General features: G+C 32.6%; 1 protein-coding gene across 1 annotated transcript; it reads left to right on the plus strand.

Moving 5' to 3' along the window:
- Positions 1–8,368: 8,368 nt before the first annotated feature.
- Positions 8,369–20,780, plus strand: LOC129877693 ((+)-neomenthol dehydrogenase-like). The gene is made up of 5 exons (XM_055953221.1): positions 8,369–8,508; positions 8,604–8,853; positions 17,318–17,422; positions 18,427–18,609; positions 20,234–20,780. The coding sequence occupies exons 1-5, from the start codon at positions 8,483–8,485 to the stop codon at positions 20,612–20,614; spliced, it is 945 nt and encodes a 314-aa protein (XP_055809196.1). The 5' UTR covers positions 8,369–8,482; the 3' UTR covers positions 20,615–20,780.
- The last annotated feature ends 355 nt before the right edge of the window (positions 20,781–21,135 follow it).

The raw sequence follows: 21,135 nt of genomic DNA on the forward strand, positions 1-21,135 counted from the left end.
GAAAAGAAAAGGATATTACATGTACTATTCAAAACATAAACAGAAGCAAGACGTATTTTTTACTATGCATGTAACTCTAATATAAATAAAGAATTGGACAAAATCATGGCTGCAACCTCCTAGGCAGCACATACAATAAGTTTTAAATTCAACAAACATTCGTAACGAGAGTGGCTAATATCACAAGGTTCAACACAAATTTTGAAATAAAAAAAGAATTGATTTGGAACCAAAATACTACCTAAAGCCACCAACATCAACAGATCTGAACACTTGGACTACGAGCATCCACAAATAGAGCAATTTTTCGACATAATACTAGGGACGGGGAAACTGGAGAACAACTACAACTTAACACAGATTTAAAGAAAAGCTTAAATCATATTAAGATCAAGTTTTTGAACCAAAATTAACTAAGAACAGACTATGAAAATATTCAAACTGATTAAATTATGCCAAAGGAAGCTCAAAGCTGAAATAGTTGTCCACTTAAACATGCTAAAGACTTAGATATGAACAAGTTAAAATTTTTGATATTGAACATATTTTAAAGAAAGAAAGGAAACATTTCACAACTTATCATACACATGGAATTGATGTAAATCTTGAAGAGAGAGTGAGCAAATAAAGATGAAAAACAGAGGGCTACAATAAACTCATTTCACGTTAATTAAGAAATCTAAAAGAAAAATGTCAACAAAGAAGCATGTTCCCACAAGATATTAGACAGAATGAAACATCGCTACATTCACACTTCGATAAATAACCTCATGCTTTAGACAACTAAGCAGATTAACGATGAATAATTAATGGTAAGAGTGGATCGCATACAACAGTGATCAAGAATCTGTAAAAAACCAAATTACATTTGACATATGACTCAAAATGGAAAGAGCATGCTAGCAGAAAAATTAGCATATCTTAACCACCGCTATTGAATTTTAGACAAGTCACAAACCATACATAATTTACACTACCAGTGTAAACAAAGAGAGAAATTGGTCATCTTGTTTAGTAATAAGAAATCGAAACTAGTAATCTTACCAAGAAGACTATTCAACAAGGAAACAGGGATACGAGAACACAACATTTGTAACTAGAAATCAACGAGTCTTATGACCGGATTCATGCTTCAAACGACTTAAAAACATTTTTAACTGTACTAAATAAATCTAAAAGGGCAATAACATGTCAAGATTAGAATCTAACACTAAGACAAGCACTTGGTATTGCTAGAAAGGTAAACTAAGCTGAACATCTTGACAAGCAGCAGATTAAAACATGTGAGCTGAACCAACATATTTAGAGAAAAAACTACCTTTACAGTCAATTAATTATAAATGAGGCGAACCAACTGTTAGACCCTTGGAGCAACTAATCAGCATTTAGAACAAAAATTAAGCCAAAACTTAGTGAATAGGCAGGACATACGACATATGATCCTAAAAGAAGGATTGAGCCAACAAGAGGCAAACATAAACTATCAAACCGCAGGATATTCAAAACACAACATGTGAACCAAATAAAGTCAACATTCTAACGCTATGAACTAGACGAGTATGTCACTACAACAAACAATAGTCGATTCAGACGAAACAGGGAGGGGAATTGGAATAATTATGAACTGGAGACATGCTATCATTTGGAATCTAGATTCAATTTAACATGAGATCATATTCTATACTAAATGAGATGAGAAATAAGCTAAGATCGAAACAATAATAGAAAGAGCAAAATTTTAAACACAAATTGAAATACTTAACATAAACACCTCATAATCTACTGAAACAATTAAGCTACTGGAAATATTTAAAGCATAAAAAATATACTAAGACGAGAAAGATAATTCCTAAACTAATCATCTACACACAGCTAACAATTAAACATAATTCTAAAAGAAGGAAATAAGATTAAAAGAAAAATGAAAAGAAAATTACCTGACTCTGGGCAGCGAACCGGAACTCGAGTTCTAAGAGACGACTCCACCACCAAAACGTAACTAGGACAGCTGCTTCAGATTGACTTGAGGGGGAGATGGATGGGCTTGAAATCCGGTGAATTTGGGGGGATTTCGCAGAAAAAGGGTTGATGGTGAGGTTGTGCTTGTCGTTGCCACGCGTCGATGGTTGCTGCTAGTTGCCGTCGCTGCTGCGTCTCTTCGCAGGTGGTGCTCGCTGTTGCAGATGTTGCTGCTGGCGGCGCTGAAGGTAAGGCGCGACGGTGGCGCAATGAGAAGAGAGAAGGCGTGGTGGTGGTGAGGGTGGTGAGGGTGGAGGTGCGGCGGTGGTCTTCTCTTAAAAATAATATGTGAACATATGAGGCTCGTTATAAAAAAAATAAAAATAGTAAAGATAATAATTATAATATTAATAAATAGCAAAAATATTATAAATTACGAACGTAAAAATATACGATTTATTGAGTAAAATTAAATATAAATTTATTTATTTAATAAAAAAGTAATTTTAAAAAATGCCAATTTTTTAGGATAACAATCCGAAAAGTAGTTATGGATTGGTCAAAATTGGGCGTCAACAACTACAGTTTTTATGGCTATTCTGTCTTAGTTGATCACCACACAACCTTAGAGCTAGCCATTGCGCTTAAAAGATCAATGCCAAAAACAGGGGAACAACAGGGGACCTCTTTTTGAGGATTCTGTCTCGCGAGATCCTGCTCTGGCGGGATAATTCCCGCTCTGATGGGATATTCCTGCTGGTGCGGGATTCACTAAGACAGTAGCCTCAGAGAATTCCCTTGGGCATTCTTCCTTCCCTTATTCCCCCTTAGACTCCCAAGGTTAAACTCAACCCCTCTGACTCTTTTTTCCACGAGAATTTTAATGTTGACTGTCCCAGAGTTGACCCCAGCACTATACATAGGAGATTATCGCTCCTCTTAAAACCAAGGATATTAAGATAAACAAGGCATCATTTAAATCAATTTGTGACATTAAGTTCTTATTAACTCAAGCCAATGGTTCAATCCATTATATCAAATAGACACAATTCAAAAACACCGTATTTTAGCTCAGTTACGAAATATGCTAAGGATCTTTCGTGATCACCATTAGACTTGTGTACAACACTAGATCTTTTTCTCACCTGATTTCAAATCAAATTTCGACTGCCCCAAAACCAGAGTTTCTCCATAGTCCCCATTGGTTAAATTTTCTTACCAATTAACACAAATGGTAAGTCCATGCACCATTTACAGGCCGCATTCCCTCATATGAGTATATTATTCAACACATTAAGACTCACACCTTAATAGTCTTGGGTCTTACACAGCTCAAAGCACATAAGACAGTTATGACTTCTCCGTGACATCTAGTTCAAAGAACTTATTAGAAAACATATACCACACAAATTCAACACACAAGCAAGGATATTTCACACTTTAAATCAGTCACTATGCACACAATCAAATATTCAGATACATAACTCAAGCAAGTAAAGTAATTTAGTTCACTACAGGAATGACCATTAGTTGATTATCTATGCATTCTCACCGCCTCTAAGACAAGATACAATTGTAACCTTTTTGGTTCCAATTTCCTTACTTGTGTTTCTTCAGCGTGACAACGACATCTAGTTTACCTCGTTGAGATACCAATTGGACTCTAGAGATACCAATTGGACTCAACCCATACCACAAGCGATAGACCGCACGAATAAGGAACTGCTTCCTAAAATGTTTCAAAGCTTTCTGAAGATTCGATGTGGATGTCAACACACCAATCCGCAAGAGTTTATTTCACACTCGCTCTTGTACTGAAAGACCGAAAACTTGGGCTCTGATATCAAATTATCACGACCTAACCCACTGAACCGTGTAGGCACCTACTATACACCCTAAGTACGAGAACCCTTAACCATTTTAGGAAAATATTACGGAAGTTAAAATCAAAGCATTGAACAATTTAACCAAAATTTTTAAGGAAAACTATATTTAATCTGGCTTATACAAGGTTATACAAAATTTTCAAGGATGTTGGTCTAAACAGATACAAGAGCTGCTAAAAGCAGAAATAAATTAAAGACCAATGATCCAGCTTTCACCAAGAGAAGGAAAAAATAGAAGTTGTTGGAGGATCGTATTGGTCTTCACCTAAGAGACATAACTGACCCTGCAACTAGACTATGCCAAGTGGCATAACAAGAGTAGTATCAGTACAAACAACACGTATTAGTAGGCATCATCATTCAATCTACTACCCACCACATAATATATGAACAAAAAAATAAGAGATATCATAATAATTAAACTTTATCATATTATTCATCCCAACTAAATAAGTAGACTCCTTACTCCCACCTTAAGGTGTTCCCCACTCTAAATTTCAGAGTTCCACAGCCATTCTAGTTATAATTTAATAACCGTGGGTTTAAGCCCACCATACCACTGTTCATTTACTACAACAGTCTCCACCTAACAACCTTAACCACTCAATGATTTCATCCACCTATCACTAGTCCTAGTCCAAATGTCTTACAGTATAAAACATATCTCTCTCATAACCACACTCTTCCAACTAACCAGAGTTATAGGTAGCCACTATCCCTACCCCAGTTATTCATGGACATCACAATGGTAAAAATCTCTGGCAACTAGAAACCACAACTTCTACGTGTACAATTATAGAATACGATTATACCATATAGATCACATCCAGGCCTAATAGGGCCTATTCTCTTATCCACAAATCAGTTTGTTTCAAGATCATCACCCCTAATAATCAATACCCCTCAACTCAAGTTTCGTTTACAGGTCCTTAGTCCAGGGCTCGTTTACCACTAACCTTATTAGTTCATGGAAGTATAGATATCACCAAGTCCAACCACATTCAGTAATATCACAACTCAATAGTTTTCACATGTTATACCTTCACACAAGGGTCCTCTCACGGTACCTATAAATAATCAACTTTGTGTCGGAACGTGACACCTTATCCAAATATGTGTCGGAAGGTGATATTTGATCCAATTATGTGTTGAAATGTGACACCCGATTCAAATATGTGTCGGAACGTGACACCTGATTTGAGCCTACCACAATCATAACCACATTCAATATTTACAACATTTATATCATCAAGAACAGATTCATCACCAAAAAAAGGCCAGCAAGTGATCTTTTCATATATAATATAGCATGTTTCCCAATTCATATACACACATATATCATGAATTAATTTAACAAGTGTATGAACACATACGGAAAACTAGACCATCACCTACACTACCAAACCTTTAAGGTTTATCAACAATCTATACTTAGTTTATAGTCCTATTGTAAAACACTATGCCCGTTATCAAATAGCCGTCTATATGCACTAATGTCACTACTAAAACACTTTTCCTAATCATTACAACACCTTTTTATCAGGTCACATTCGAATCAGATACCCACACGACCAAATTTCTATCCGTGACCCACAACTTAGTTATATGATTCTCATTAAATTCCTTTCTACACTGCGCAGTAGGTATAGACTTACTACTCAGAAATGAGAAGTCTAGCCTACCTGGGCACCAACCAATCCGTGGAGAGATAGTGTTGTTGAAACCATTGATCCTCAACGTCCTACGGTAAGATCGGATTGAATTCCACCTGTTAAAGCCCTCCGAATGCAGAGATTCCCTTTTCTCTTCTCTCCGGGTCAAGAACAGCCTTTTTGGAGGGTTTTACAGTAACTCTCGCATCTAACCTCCATTTGAGAGAAATGGGAAAAATAAAAAAAATCGCGACTTACATTTTGTCCCACGACTTTTCGCTTTGGCGGCGCCGCCCCAGCGGGAACATCCCGCTTTGGCTGGGTGGTGGAACCCAATCAAGCCAAATTCTTGCGAATTTCTTTTTAATCATGATTAACGACGACTCAGGTCGTTACAATATCCTTCTTCATGACTCCAAAACAAACTTTAAAAAAAAAACTACAACAAACATAAAAAACTACTAGATCTTTTTTTAAAAAAAATTAAGATCTTGTAGAGGTATATTATTTTGGCTTTGGATAATTTATGGGGAAAAATCTAATTTAGATGGGTTTTTTATTTTATCCAATAAAAATATAACGCATAATAAATATATAAAAAAAGAAAAAAGAGAGGATTGTTAGTTTTATGGATATAAGTGAACCAAAAAGTGAATGAAAGTGTATTTTTAGACCTAAAAAATGAATAGAAAAGTATTTTTAGATCAAAAGATGAATGAAGGGTATTTGTAGACTTTTTTCTATAGTTTAGACGTATTTTTAGCTATTTTTCCTTGATAAAAATTAAAATTTATGGAAACTCGAGAGATAGAGAATGAAAGTGGAATCAAAGCCACAATCGGCGTTGGATTGCACAAGATGTGCGAATTCTTACGTAAATGTACTGCCAAAAAGATTACTAAAGTTCATCGAGCTTCTTAAGTAATTGAATAGGTGATAAAAATAATAATAAAAATAGTCGCTTGTATATATAGTGTAAATGTAATGTATTGATATAAATACATAATAATAGATTTTGCATAATGTAGAAGGCTTGATCATTTAAGTGACTTTAAAATATTTAAAAAATGAGAGAATAAAAATAGTGAAAGTGAAATAAAAAAATAATAATATAGGTTAATGATAATCGTCAGGATATAAATAATTCAACAAAATAGGTCTTCACTTAAGATGTATATATATGTAGGAAAATTATGGCCTGAATTGTGAATATCAAAGTACCCACAATCCTATAAGCTATCGATTGGTTCGGTCTCGAATTAGAAACTAATGGGCGGCTATCGAAATGGTGTATTGGCTCAATCATGTCATACTCCCTTCTTCCATTTCCAGGCACCAGTATATTGATCTCCAATCAAACAAAATAATTTTTTTAGCTCTACTTAAGCTGATAATTCTGTAATTGTAAATTATAGAGAGAAATATATGAAAATCTTTATTTTGAGGTTGCATGCACATATGTGTTTATTTAACAAATATATTTACGATAAAAATGTAACTACGATATTTCTTAATGGGTTAACGGTTTACTTAATAAGGAAATTGAGTAATCTGCCCCAGCATCAATAAGCTGTTAACTATAAATTCACCAACTGTTAATTCGATAATCCAATAATTTTGTATCTGAAACATATCTGCCAGCCATGGCATTCTACTGGCCATGTATCTTAAACTTGTCGATCATGGCTGCTACTGTAAACCGTCTCGTTTCCTCTCCTTGTAGTCTCTCTCTCCTATCCAGTCAAAGACCGTCGCTTTCGACAAAAACTCCACCAAATCAATGAAGTACATTATGCCAATCATGGTGTTGATGAACAGAAATTTGTTGGTCATGGTTGTGTTACTGTAAAAATACTTAGAGTCAAAACGTTGAAAGGAAAGGATTAGGAGGGAGAGTGGTTTGATTTGGAGTGGAGAAAATTAGAGAGATAATTAAGTGTGTAGAACTTTATTTTAGACTATTTTTTAGGAATGATGTACCTGACTCCAAATCTAATACATAATTAATAAATAATGAAATAATAGGTAGTTATTTAAAAGCATAGATTGAATTATTATATGTGGTATAAATATATGTCTAATTAGGTATATAAGGAAATAATTTCTAATTACACAATTTAGAAATGGACATAAATATCCAAAAACTGAAAGATTGAACATACGACAGGAATAATACATATTATTTGAAAATAACATAAATATAAATTATAATAATTAATAATTTATAATAACAAAAAATTATATAAAAATTTGGATAACTTCTCAAATTCTATTCGTATCACATAAATAGCGACAAATATAATAACATAAATAGGATCCATACTAGCACAAATTCCAGTATCTGGTATATATAAGAGGATTATAAGAGGGAGTTGAACAACTGAAGCAGGCAAATAGTCCATCAATGTGCGTGCTGAGCACGGAAGAAGTTTTATATAACTATTTTTTTGTTCTGCTTTAAATTTAATTAGTGTATAATTTTTTTAAAATTGCGGGACTCATTTTAACTACATCCTTTAATTTTAAATTCATATTCTTTAATTGTATCTTTATTACTTGAAATGTGTCTCGCTAATATTTGTATAAATTTTATAACTATTTTGAGTAAAAAAATCAATGATGGATGAAGGAAAAAAATACTTCAATTATGGATATTCTAATGGGCACCCTCCTATTAGATTTTTGGAAAAAAAATGAGATAATTTACTAGCACAAAAATATATGTATAATTTATTTTAGAGAAAAAAATTTAAAATTATTTAAACGACACCAATTAAAATTTATCAAATATTCTTAATAAGATAATTTATTACTACACAAATATATATATATATATATAGCTTATATTAAATCAACAAAATTGTGAACAAATATTGAGCTCCTACGTAGCACATATTTTTCCACACTAGTATATATATATATATACCCACCTTGCAGCTCTGCACATCCAACAGAGAGTCATAGAGAAGAAGAAAGAAAATAAAAATGGCAGAAGAGTTGGCCATAAGAAAGCAAGTCTTTTTCTTTTTTAATTTGTCTTCCAAATTATAAATCTCTGTTTCTCTTTTTGAGTATATAATTAATATAATTTGTGTGTGTTTTTCAGGAATATAATTGGAGTAGTTACAGGGGGAAATAAAGGAATAGGATATGAGATCTGTAAACAGTTAATGGAAAAAGGAGTAATGGTTGTATTAACAGCTAGAAATGAAAAAAGAGGAAAAGAAGCTGTTCAAAAGCTGCAACAAGAATCTTCTTCTCTTGTTGTGTTTCATCAAGTTGATGTTATGGATCTACAAAGTGTTTCTTCTTTAGTCAACTTCATCAGATCTAATTATGGAAAGCTTGATATTCTGGTAAATCATCTATAACTACTTTTTTTGTATCAACCTAAATATAGAAAACAAACATATATGTGTGTCAGTGTGTGTGTTCTCAAATGGGAATTAATTACTCCTTTTTTTTTAATTAAAAAAACATCTTCAGCAACTTTTTATATGTTATCTTTAATATCATAGGGTTGAAAGTCATCTTAGTACATTTTTTGACATACTCTCTCTGTTTTTTTAAGTTGTTATGTTGTGTTTTTTGAATGTCACTTTAATTAAATTTTAAAGATAAATTAGATTATATTAATTTAATATTTTAAAATAAAAATTTATATATTTAAAAATTATACGAAAAGTATTAGAAATTGTAAAAAAAAATTTCAAATCAATATGATCAAAAAAATACATTTTCTTTTACTTTTTTAAAATTTTGTGTCAAGTTAAAATAAGACAAACCTAGTGTTGGTACCAACATTAGTTCCCATCCATATCTTTATGTGTAAAAGATTAAGTCTTTTATAAATTACAGTGTATTGTATCTGTTTTAATTTATGTAGCATCTTTCACTTTAAATTTAGTGAATTTTTAAAGCTAAATTAATATAGTTTAATACAAGATTCATTAAAAATAAACAAATTATTATATAAATATATTTATTCAGAAATTAATTCAGAATTTATAATTTATAATTTTTACGGTTACTCTAAAATAATATACAATAATAATTAGATTAATGGTGAAATATTTATAAATATTTCATTAATTTCACTTTAGAGAATTGAAAAGTCTTTCTTACTAAAGATGATTTTAAGTTCAAATTTTTTAATTAAAAATATTAAATTTTTTATCATCTTACTATACATATATCCTTGGACGAGGCTTCTTTTTCAAATTGAAGGAGTGGACCAATTTTCGTAGCTTGTCAAGTTAGACTATTCCAACTTGGAATTATCTTATCTAACCTTCCAGGTGAGATAAGTAGTTCTAGGATTATGATCCCAGGATAATTAATTTAGTTTGCAAATCAAGCGATCTCTTAATGATTATATTCTGCATAAGTAATACTATGTTTGGTAATATATCTTTGGTATGTATAAAATTAATACGGTATTTGTCTTGTAATTTAGAAATACGCATAATCAATATATGTATAAGTTATAAGAAAAATTTATATGTTATTTCATGCAGAATACAGATGACATAATTAATACATGAATAATTAAATCGTGCATAAAGTAATACACAAATTTCCTTGTAACTAATTTTGATATTATTAACTAGTTACGAAAAAACTTGTGCTATGCACGGGTCCTGTTGGAAATAGATACATCAATTGATGAGTTGCCTAGTAACTTGCTTCATTCATGAAGGAAGTTACAAACTTCACTAAATAACCACCTATAGTAAAAGAGGAAGAGTTATGTATTCATGAATGAAGTGGAAGTTATGAGATAAGGGGTGATGTAACTCTTTAATGAACAATAGTTACAAGTCTCAATATTATCCTATAAAAGGGAGGACTTGAGCTCATCCAAAGACAACACAAAACACATTGAGAGAGTTCCTTAGATAAAAGAGTATAGTTGTTGTGAAAAATAATACAAGAATCCATAGTAATCTTGTAAGAAACTGCTAAGACAATTAGTGATCATAACGCATCCATCCTATTAGAAAGAAGGTATGTATTATTCCGCATAAATCTCCAAGTTTAAATCCAATGTTGGTATCAGAGCAAAGTTTGTTAGATGTGCTTATCTTTCATCATTGCATATTAAAATTTAGTGAAAGACGAATTTTTCAATTTTATAGCATTTCTAAAAGCTTTTCCTAGTGTGTACTGCCAAACTGAATGAATCATACATCAATGGAAAGATGTTTTCAATAGCTTTCCATCTATATATTATTTATGAAATTTTGATATCGGATGAAGGAGATATGAGTGTTGAAAGTTGGCTGCCAAAGAAAGAAAACTGAAAATTTCAGCATGATTTGGCCTTTTCTCATCCTTATCGTAGGGGACTAGAGCAGACCACTTTTCACTTTCCCGTCTCCAAATTTCAAACTTATTTTCTCCCTCTTTGGGCTTCCAATGTGTGCAAGCCAAATATCACTGGAAAGATATTTTCAAATGCTTTCCAACGATATATTATTTGTAATTTTATGATATTGAATAAAGGAGATATGAATGCAGAAAATTAACTGCTTGAAAACATAATCTTAAAATTTTAAATTCTAAAAGTTTTCTAGACAAATTTCAATGAAAAAAAATGACTTGTCAAATTTTGTTATTTTTTTAATAGTTTATATATCGTTTTGAAGGACATTTGATCAGGTTTCTTTGATATATTTATGTGCATTTTGACGCACATTACAAACTTAAAATTCTAGATTCTAATATATTATTTTTGAGTGGGAGTTTTTATTGATAGACATTTTTTTATCTATCATAATTTATTTGCGCAAAATTAATTTTGAAAAAATAATATTGGTGTACTTAAGGTTACATTTGATGAAAGTAAGACAAACATAGATTTTTGAACTTATGCCTCTAGCTAAGTAATATTAACTTAGATGCGATTTTCCAGCAAATAAAAATATTGTGTTTTTGTGCTTATTTGTGCTATGTCTTCTATGTGCGTAGATAAGTTTATAAAATAGCTTCAAAGACTATCATCACTGAATTGAATAAGGGTGAAAAATTGAACGATGATCATTATGACATTTGGCACTGTAAAATTCAATACATCCTTGAAGAGCAAGAGGTTTTGAAGTCCCTAAACCATGTGATGGTTGAGCTGGTGGGTGAAGACACCTAACAACATGAGAAAAATCTTGAAATTTTTCAAGTTTGGAAGAAAAAGAATAGTACTGCTCGCATAACGTTGTTCAGTAGTATGGCTAATGATCTCATGTGTGAGTTTGAATCTTATCCAATGGCCCAAACCATGTGGATTGCACTGAAAGATAAGTTTGGTGGCACTTCTGTTACAAAACTTAGGAGGTTGACCATCAAGTTTGACACTTATAGATTGCGCCTTAATTCATCGATAAGGCAGCATTTCATAAAGATGTCAAATATGATACGAGAACTAAAATCAGCTGGTCATAATCTTTCTGATGAACATAAGTGCAAGCTGTTATAAGATCTCTTCCTGCTAGTTAGGAATATATGAAAATTCATATGACCCACAATGAAAGAATCAAGTCTTTTGAAGACATTGAGCACCATCTTATTCTTGAAGATGAGCGTCGTGACGCTTCTAAAACAACTGATCAAGCTTTTCTAGCTGAATTCGCTGGGACTTCTAATCCTAAGCGAAAGAACAAGAACAAGAAACCATGGAAGAACAAGAAAGGGTAAATCTCAATTTAAGAAGAGAGGAAAACGTGGTGTTAAAAAGATTGATATGACCAAAGTAGAGTGTTATTCTTGCCACAAGATGGACTGGCAAGATGAGCCATTTTGCGCGGGATTGCCCAAAATAGAATAAGGTAACATCATGCACTGAAACTCCTCATTTTGCTTATGTCTCTAGTACTGCATTAATGGCAGATACTAATACTTTGTGGACTGTAGACTCAGGTGCCCCCGACCATGTAGCAAAAGATAAAGGATCATTTCTTGAATACCGTCGGCTGCCTTCTAGAAGCAGATGGCTTTATGTAGGCAACAATGCATCAATTGAAGTGAAAGGGATCGGAATATGCAAACTAGAGTTGCATGGTGGATGAATCCTTCTCCTACAAGATGTCTTATATGTTCCAGACATTCAGCGAAATTCAGTTTCAATTGTTTCTCTTCTTAAATTAAATTTCAGTACTAATTTTCACAATAATTCTGTTGACATTATTCAATTCATCGCACTGAATATTATGATTCTGGTTACTTTTTTATGGTTTTATTGTATTGAACACAATTTGTGGTTTTAATTATATATCTAATAATCACGGTTGTTTTGCTTTAACAACTCTTATTTTAGATTTAAATATTTGGCATGCTAGACTTGGACATATAGGCCTTGAAAGAATGAATAGACTGGCAAAAGAAGAATTATTGGGGTCCTTAACTAAAATTGAAATGCCAATCTGTGAACACTGTCTAGCAGGAAAAACAACTAGAAAACCATTTGGAAAGAGAACTAGAGCTGAGTTTCCATTGCAACTAATCCATTCGGATATATGTGGTCCTATGGGCGAGGCATGGAGCTTCATATTTCATCACATTTATATATGATTATACTCGTCACGGTCATGTTTATTTGATCTCCCATAAGTCAGAAGCATTGGAATGCTTTAGACAATTTATGAATTTGATGGGGAATCAATTAAACTTAAGAATAAAAGCTTTAAGAACTGATCATGGACGTGAGTATCTATTGTATCAATTTAAGGATCTATGTGACAAAAAACAAATTGCAAGAAAGATAACAATTTCATAAACTCCTCAACAAAATGGAGTAGCCAAGCGCAGAAATAGAACTTTGCTTGAAATGGTTAGGTCTATGATGGCGCAGGCTAATTTGCCAATTTCCTTTTTGGGGAGATGCATTGATGTCTACAACTTTTGTGCTTAATTGTGTGCCCTCTAATCTGTTGCTTCTACACCCTATCAATTATGAACATGTAGAAAACCTGACTTAAATATATTGCGACTTTAGGGGTCTGCAACATACGTGCATGATTCTTCTCATAAATATGGGAAGTTAGGCCCTAGGGGCAAAAAATGCATCTTCATTGGCTATTCAATGCAATCAAATGGTTATATCTTCATAGGAGAAAATGAAGATGGAAGTATAATAGAGCTTGAGTTACGAGATGCTACATTTATAGAGACAGAATTTCCTAGTAAGGGTGATATTGATAGAATTGTGTCATTTTATGAAGTTGTGGACCAACAAGAGAATATTCAAGATCAAAGGAGTGAGGAACAAGAAGTTGTACCTTCTCTTATTGATCCAAGAGGGAGAATTACTCATTTATAGATATTCCACAAGAGACACAGGTGTGTAGGAATACACGAGAAACTGTTCCCCGATGTTGATTTAATATCGAAGGGGAAGCATTAATAGTTACTCCACAAGATGATGAAGAGCCTAATTCATTTCAAGAGGCTCTTTTAGGCCCTACTAAGGATAAGTGGATGAAAGCCATGGAAGAGGAAATGGAGTACATGAAGACAAATCATGTTTGGAATTTGGTTGATCTTCCGTCAAACCTAAAGGCAATTGGAAATAAATGGGTTCTCAAAATTTTAAAAAAAGAAAAGGCAGATGGTTTAATTGAACGCTAGGCCCGTTTGGTGCCTAAGGAATACACACAACAAGAGGGTATTGATTATGAAAATACTTTCTCTCCAGTTGTGAGATTTAGCTCTATTAGACTAATTCTAGCTATAGTTGCAAGTATGAATTTGGAGTTATATCAAATGGATGTAAAGACTGCATTTCTCAACGGAGAACCAGATGAAGAAATTTATATGGAACAACCTTTAGGTTTCATCCAAAATGGTCAAGAGCGCAAAGTTTGCAAGCTCAAAAGGTCTATTTATGGACTTAAACAATCATCTAGGCAATGGTACTTACGATTTCATCGAGCTATTATGTCTTATGACTTTAATATGATCGATGAAGACCATTGTGTGTATATGAAACGGTCTGAAACTGATTTTGTGATATTAGCTGAAAATAGTCTTACTTTTGTAAAGGCTAAAAAAAGTTGGTTGTCCCTCAATTTTTAAATGAAGGACATGGGATGAGCAGAATACATCCTTGGAGTTAAAATTCATAGAGATCATTCTAATAATTTATTAGCTCTATCACAAGAATTATATATTGAACGAATTCTTGAACGATTCAAGATGAAAGACTATAAACCAATATATACTCCTATAGCTAAAGGTGAGAATTTGGGCCTTAAAACATGTCCCAAAACTTAAAGTGAAAAAGATGTCATGAAAAGGGTCCCATATTCAAGTGCAATTGAGAGTTTAATGTATGCAATATTGTGTACACGTCCCGACATTTGCTATGTAGTGGGTCTAATAAGTCGTTATCTGTCAAATCCGGACAAACACATTGGAAAGCCGTTAAGAGAATCTTGAAATACTTAAGGAGCACTGTTGGTTACAAATTATGTTATCAAGGGAGTGACTTACAGTTGGTGGGTTACTCTGATGCTGATTGGGGTGGAGATTTGGATGAAAGAAAACTTCTGGTTATGTGATTTTGCTTAATAATGGTACCATTTCATAGAGTAGCAAGAAACAAACATGCATAGCTTATCAACTATGGAAGCAGAGTTTATTACATGCTCTGCAGCAGTACAAGAAGTTGTGTGGCTAAAGAGATTCATGAAACACTTAGGGATCATTAGCAGGCCGATGGACCTAGTGCAAATATTTTGTGATAGTCAAGCAGCGCTGGCTTATACTAAAGACCCTAAGTATCATAATAATACCAAGCACATAGATACAAAGTATAATTTTGTTAGAGACATCATAGCACATAAGGAAATCACTTTACAGTACATTTCTACGCATAAGATGGTAGCAGATCCCTTAACAAAGCCAATACCTAGAGATGTGTTTGTTAAACATGTGAAATGTCTAGGCTTGTGTGGGATGTAAAATGATATATTTTGTTATTTGAACATCGTGATCATAATGGATGGATATTTATTTTTACAACAATGCAAAAAAAAATCATGATTATTTTATACATTATTGATTAGCACAAACACAATACTAGAGTATGTCGTACAAGTTGATAATAGGGGCGGACCCAACATGTATCAAGGGGGTTCATCTGAACCCCCTTCGGTAAAAAATTATACTATTTATACATGATTAAAATATTTTTTATGTATAAATAGTAGATGTCGAACCCCCTTCGACTAGTTCGTGTGTCTACCTTTTTAGATTTTGAACCCCCTTATTAAAAATCCTGGTTCCGCCACTGGTGGATAAGGTTGGCTTTCTCACATGAGCAACCGCCTTGGGCGCTTATGAAAAGCGAGCCATGATGATACATTCATGTTTCTTAGCGCTAAAAGAATAAGCTAATAAATATGGCACCTTCGAGTAAGAATATATCATTTAATGTCGCCCTAGTAAAAGACTAGGATGAGATTCGAAAGAAATGTAAAAAAATAAAAGGATCAAAATTATGGATTTCCACCATCCATAATACTTGTAGCCAGATGTGATATCTCCTCTAAAAATCTAGAAGAGTAGTAGAACTCAGGTCAAGTAAATAATTTACTCGGACCAAAATCTGTACGGTGTAGCGAAATAAAAATCGACATACACTCTGATGGAATCAGAGGCACACCGTAACATGCATTTCATACTGCATGAGGTAATGGGTTAGTGTATGCTACTTTAGTATGAATCTAAAGGTTATGAAAATGCAACCTGAAGGATTAATACTAGAAAAACAATTAGTCTTGATCTTAGTGATATGTAGGCAGAAGAAAGATCATGTCAAATATATACACATTATGCTTGTGTCTGAGACCGGCGCATTATGAAGCCTATTTTAGTTGGCATCGTAAGTGTGAACACAGGCATAGTAAAATTGTAGATGGCAAGAGGGTTAAAGAAGCTACATGTGTATATAGACATGTCTAGGACATCTAAGGCACTTTATATAACATGATAAGATATCATAAATGATCATAAAGGGTAGTAGTCTCTTATGCTGATCCAGAAAAAGATTTATAGTATAAGAGCTCCCAAACTTAGTACCTGAGCGGTCACGACAACACACTCGATTTGAATGTCTAAAAGAAAATTTACTTTTCAAAGCTCTATGTGATTCATCCCATCATGTGTGAGTGGGAGATGTTGAAAATAGACACACCCATTGATGGATTGACTAGTAACTTGCTTCACTCATGAAGGAAGTTACAAACTTCACTAAATAACTCCCTATAGTAAAAGAGAAAGAGTTATATATTCATGAATGAAGTGGGAGTTGTGGGATAAGGGGTGATGTAACTCTTTAATGAACAAGAGTACTCTTTAATGAACAAGAGTTACAAGTCTCAACATTGTCCTATAAAAGAATATAGTTGTTGTAAAAAATAATACAAGACTCCATAGTGATCTTGTAAGAAATCTAAGGCAATTGGTGGTGATAACGCATCGATCCTAATAAAAACAAGGTATGTATTATTCCGCAGAAATCTCCAAGTTTAAATCCAACGGGTCCAATATTTGTTCACAAATTTATTTCTTTAAGAGGTGTTATTAAAAGATTTTAGATCATTTCATTGAATTTAAAATAAATATCTGATAAATATTATTAATATTGATAAATTTAAGTGATATTGATTTAAAATTTTTGCTCTAAAATAAATTTTTTATATAATTGTGTGATAGTAAATCATCTCATTCTTTTTTCTCGCAAATCTAATGTGAAAAGGCTCATTGGAATGTCTATAATTAAAGTATTTTTCTTCATCGATCGTTGTTAAAGTTGATATTTTGCAGGTAAATAATGCAGGAGTTAATGGATTAATGGTAGAGGGAGATGTTTCAGTCCTTCCAGAGGCGATAGAACGAGAATCCCTTAGAGGTTTCAGTGACACAACTGAGGTTACTACTTTATTTATAAATATTTTTGAGAAATATTTATTAAAGATTGATAATAATATTATATGGTGCGTTGATTTAAAAAAATATATATTAAAACAATGGATAATAGAACATTTTGTCCCTAATTTACTAACAAATTTTGATTTTGATCCTTACGACATATGAATCAAAGCTTTTAATTTTTAATTAATTAAAATGTGTTTTTTTGTTTCTCTATGTAGGAAATATATTATATTTAGACTATGTTTAAAAATATGTTACCCTTAAATATGTAGTGCTTAATATAGTACATATATGTAATTAAATTATGAAATGTTTAATAATTTTGAATATTTTCAATATTTACTAGCAAAAAGATCAAAAGTATAAACATTCAAGTAATTAAAGATTAATTGTGCATAATCAATTATTATAAGGATTAAATTTAAAATTTATTTATAATTGAGGAGTCAAAAGTGTTTTTTACACCTAAAAAAGGTAATAATATAATGATGTTAAGTGTTGGTTAGGTAGATCAGAGACATGAAGTTATAGAGTTGTTATTGCCTTTTTCTTGTTTAAGAGAGAATTTCAACTTTCTTTTAACGATCCTCTCTTCTTCTCTCAATTTCCAAAGACTGACTAGTTTGGTGCAGTTCGTATTTTATAAATATGTGATTATTCTATTAGATTAGTGAACTGAATTTAATGATATTCCTCTAAATTGTGTGTTTGAATAAATTCTTCAGAATTAGAAAAAATGTGTACATAGTTGTTTCAACTAAAATATTTGAAATAATTTTACCATTCAAAAAAAAGAGTCGAGTTGATCAAACTCGATGATTGGAAGAAGTAAGACAAAATTAAAATTTGGTCAAGCCCAAGTCCAAACCAATAATTAGATGTCACTTATGTCAAGACGACTACTCTCTGCACGCCACTACACGACGCTAATTAATGCTTGAGTTTGCAATACAAGAACTACAACCAAACACCTTTTCTTATTCTGAAATATACCATTGCAGGAGGATGAACTTCCACCAATAAAGTCAAATGGAAAATTGATAGAGAATTTTGAATGGGCAGAAGAATGTATGAGCACCAACTATTATGGAGCAAAAACAATGATTGATGCCTTTATTCCACTACTCCTCTTGTCTCCTTTACCAAGGATTGTTAATGTTTCTTCTTTGCTTGGAAAGATAAAGGTACGATATTTATTTTTTCTCATTTACTAATAACGACTTGCTAAAATTGATAGTTTGTTGAAAGTTCTTTAGTTTTTCTTTAATTTTATAATTTTATTCGTAAGAAGTCTCATGTATCTTTAATTTTATTAGCAATAAAATTATAAAATTAAAGATATACGAGACTTCTTAATAATAAGATTATAAAATTGAATATTAGTAATAAAATTATAAAATTAAAGATACATAATATATACGTCCTCTAAATTTATAGGACTTACGCTTATGTTTAAGGCTTTTTCCATGTCCCATACTGCATAAAACTTCTCGCCTCGCCTCATCCCCCCTTTCAAAACACTGCATTTAGCTAATCCAAGTTTGCTCTATAAAAGTCAGGAGCAGAGCTACGTATAGTCGGGGAGTTCATCTGAATCTCCTTCGGTGGAAAATCACAGTATATATAGTACATGTTGAAAATGGAAAAAATTACTTGGACTGCAAGTTCAGTGACGTGTTGCCTGAGGCTAACGTGGAAGTGAGACTTGATACACAAGTCAATCGAGGAAGTTTCAAGTATCTTCGGTCTATTATCCAATGAAATGCGGATATTAATGATGACATGACACATCGTATAGGTACAGGGTGGATAAAATGAAGGCTCCCATCTAGAGTCTTATGTGATAAGAAGGTGCCACTAAGACTTAAAAGTTAGTTATATAAAGCGGTGGTTAGATCGACTATTTTGTATGGAGCGGAGTATTGGTCAGCAAAAAATTTCCACATCTAGAAGATGAAAGTTGTGGAGATCATGAGGATGATGAGATGGATGTGTGTGTAACTATGAGAGAAAATATTAGGGATGAAGATATCCGGAACAAGGCAGAAGTGACCTCAATAGAGGATAAGATGTGAGAAACGAGACTCAGATGGTTTGGGAATGTGTAAAAGAGATGGATGGATGCCGGTGCAAAGGTGTGAAAGGTTGGTAATAAATGATTTCAAGAGAGATAGAGGTAGGCCTAAGTAGTGTTGGAGAGATCATTTTTCCTTTGGGAAGATACAAGAGTTGATTAATTAGACAAGACATGACGCAACTCCAACTTTAACGAGGATATAACCTTATATAGGAGGTTATGAAAGACACAAATTAGGGTAAGAGGTTAGTTAGATAGTTGAGGATTGTCCTGCTTATTCCTGTATACTATTGGTCATAGTATTACTCTTGTACTTGATTGTCCTTTGAGTTCGGTTATTATCTGTGGTTTTCTTTATACTTCAATTATTGTTTTATCTATAATGACTATTGTTTAGGATGAGATGTTAGTTGTCTATGATATTTTTTTAATGACTTTCTTCATTTCAGTTATTTATTTCTCTATATTGCTTTGGACTGTTTTTTCTTGAGATGATGATCTACTGGAAATAGAGTAGTAAGACCCTCTCCACATCCCACTTTGTTGTTGTATAGTAAATGTTGAACCTCTCTTAGCTTCTTCAATATTTACTTCTTCGTATTTTGAGCTCCTTAATAAATTTTTTGACTATGCCATTAATGAAAGTGGCAATTTCAACTCACAATACTATTTTTTTCCTTGCCTCTTTATCATCCTTTTGTTTTCTTACTTTTTTTTATATACATTTTCAGCTGATATCAAATGAATGGGCCATAAAGGCTTTAAGTGATGAGAATAGTCTTACAACAGAAAAAGTGGATGAAATAGTGAATGAGTTTCGTATGTGCTTCAAGGAGGGTCTATTAGAAGAAAAAGGTTGGCCTACTGATCTTGCAGCTTATATAGTGTCAAAAGTGGCTATGAATGCATACACAAGAATTGTGGCCCAAAAGTATTCTTCTATATGTGTCAACTGCATTTGTCCTGGCTTTACTAAGACAGATATTACTTGTAATACTGGGCCTATGACTCCAGAAGAAGCTGCTAAAGGCCCAGTTGGTTTGGCCCTTTTGCCTGAAGGTGGGCCTTCTGGACAGTTCTTTTACCGGAAGAACATTCCCATAACCTTCTGAAAAAGAAAAAAGCCCAATTTAAGTGTTCTCAAGCTACTTTTAGATAAACAAGACATGAATTTGTAATATTTTATTACCACAATCTCAGATTAATGTATAATAACAAGAGATAAGAACACTTATACCCTCCAAAATTAAAATATATACCCTTAAATGATTCATTACTATCATACCCTTTTTTAATTTTAAAATGACATATATTTATTTTTATTCGCGCGCTAATATTAGCGCTCACCCTTTTTTTCTTCTCTAATACCATTACAGTATATTACAATATATGAATATATTTTGACGGTATCAAAGAGTAGACTGCTTCTTCCTCCTTGATACCATCAAAGTATAATATATTCTGATGGTATCAGAGGGTAATTGAACAGTGTATTCATTGAGTTTTGCTTCAGTCATTTGATGAGATTATCCAATCATCCATGATATCATTATGGTATATCTACATAAGATTATGACTTTAATAATTTTCTCTTAATTGTTTCTTATTTATTTCTTTAAAAAAGAGCCTAATA

The sequence above is a fragment of the Solanum dulcamara genome, chromosome 12 (genome assembly GCF_947179165.1).
Source record: "Solanum dulcamara chromosome 12, daSolDulc1.2, whole genome shotgun sequence".
In the NCBI taxonomy this organism is placed as follows: Eukaryota; Viridiplantae; Streptophyta; class Magnoliopsida; order Solanales; family Solanaceae; genus Solanum; species Solanum dulcamara.

Bases quoted from the DNA above. Each gene is read 5' to 3' on its own strand.
- LOC129877693 (XM_055953221.1), top strand. From the start codon at position 8,483: ATGGCAGAAGAGTTGGCCATAAGAAA. The intron at 8,854-17,317 runs GTAAATCATCTA...GATATTTTGCAG, and splicing joins ATGGAAAGCTTGATATTCTG to GTAAATAATGCAGGAGTTAA. The intron at 18,610-20,233 runs GTACGATATTTA...ATACATTTTCAG, and splicing joins CTTTGCTTGGAAAGATAAAG to CTGATATCAAATGAATGGGC.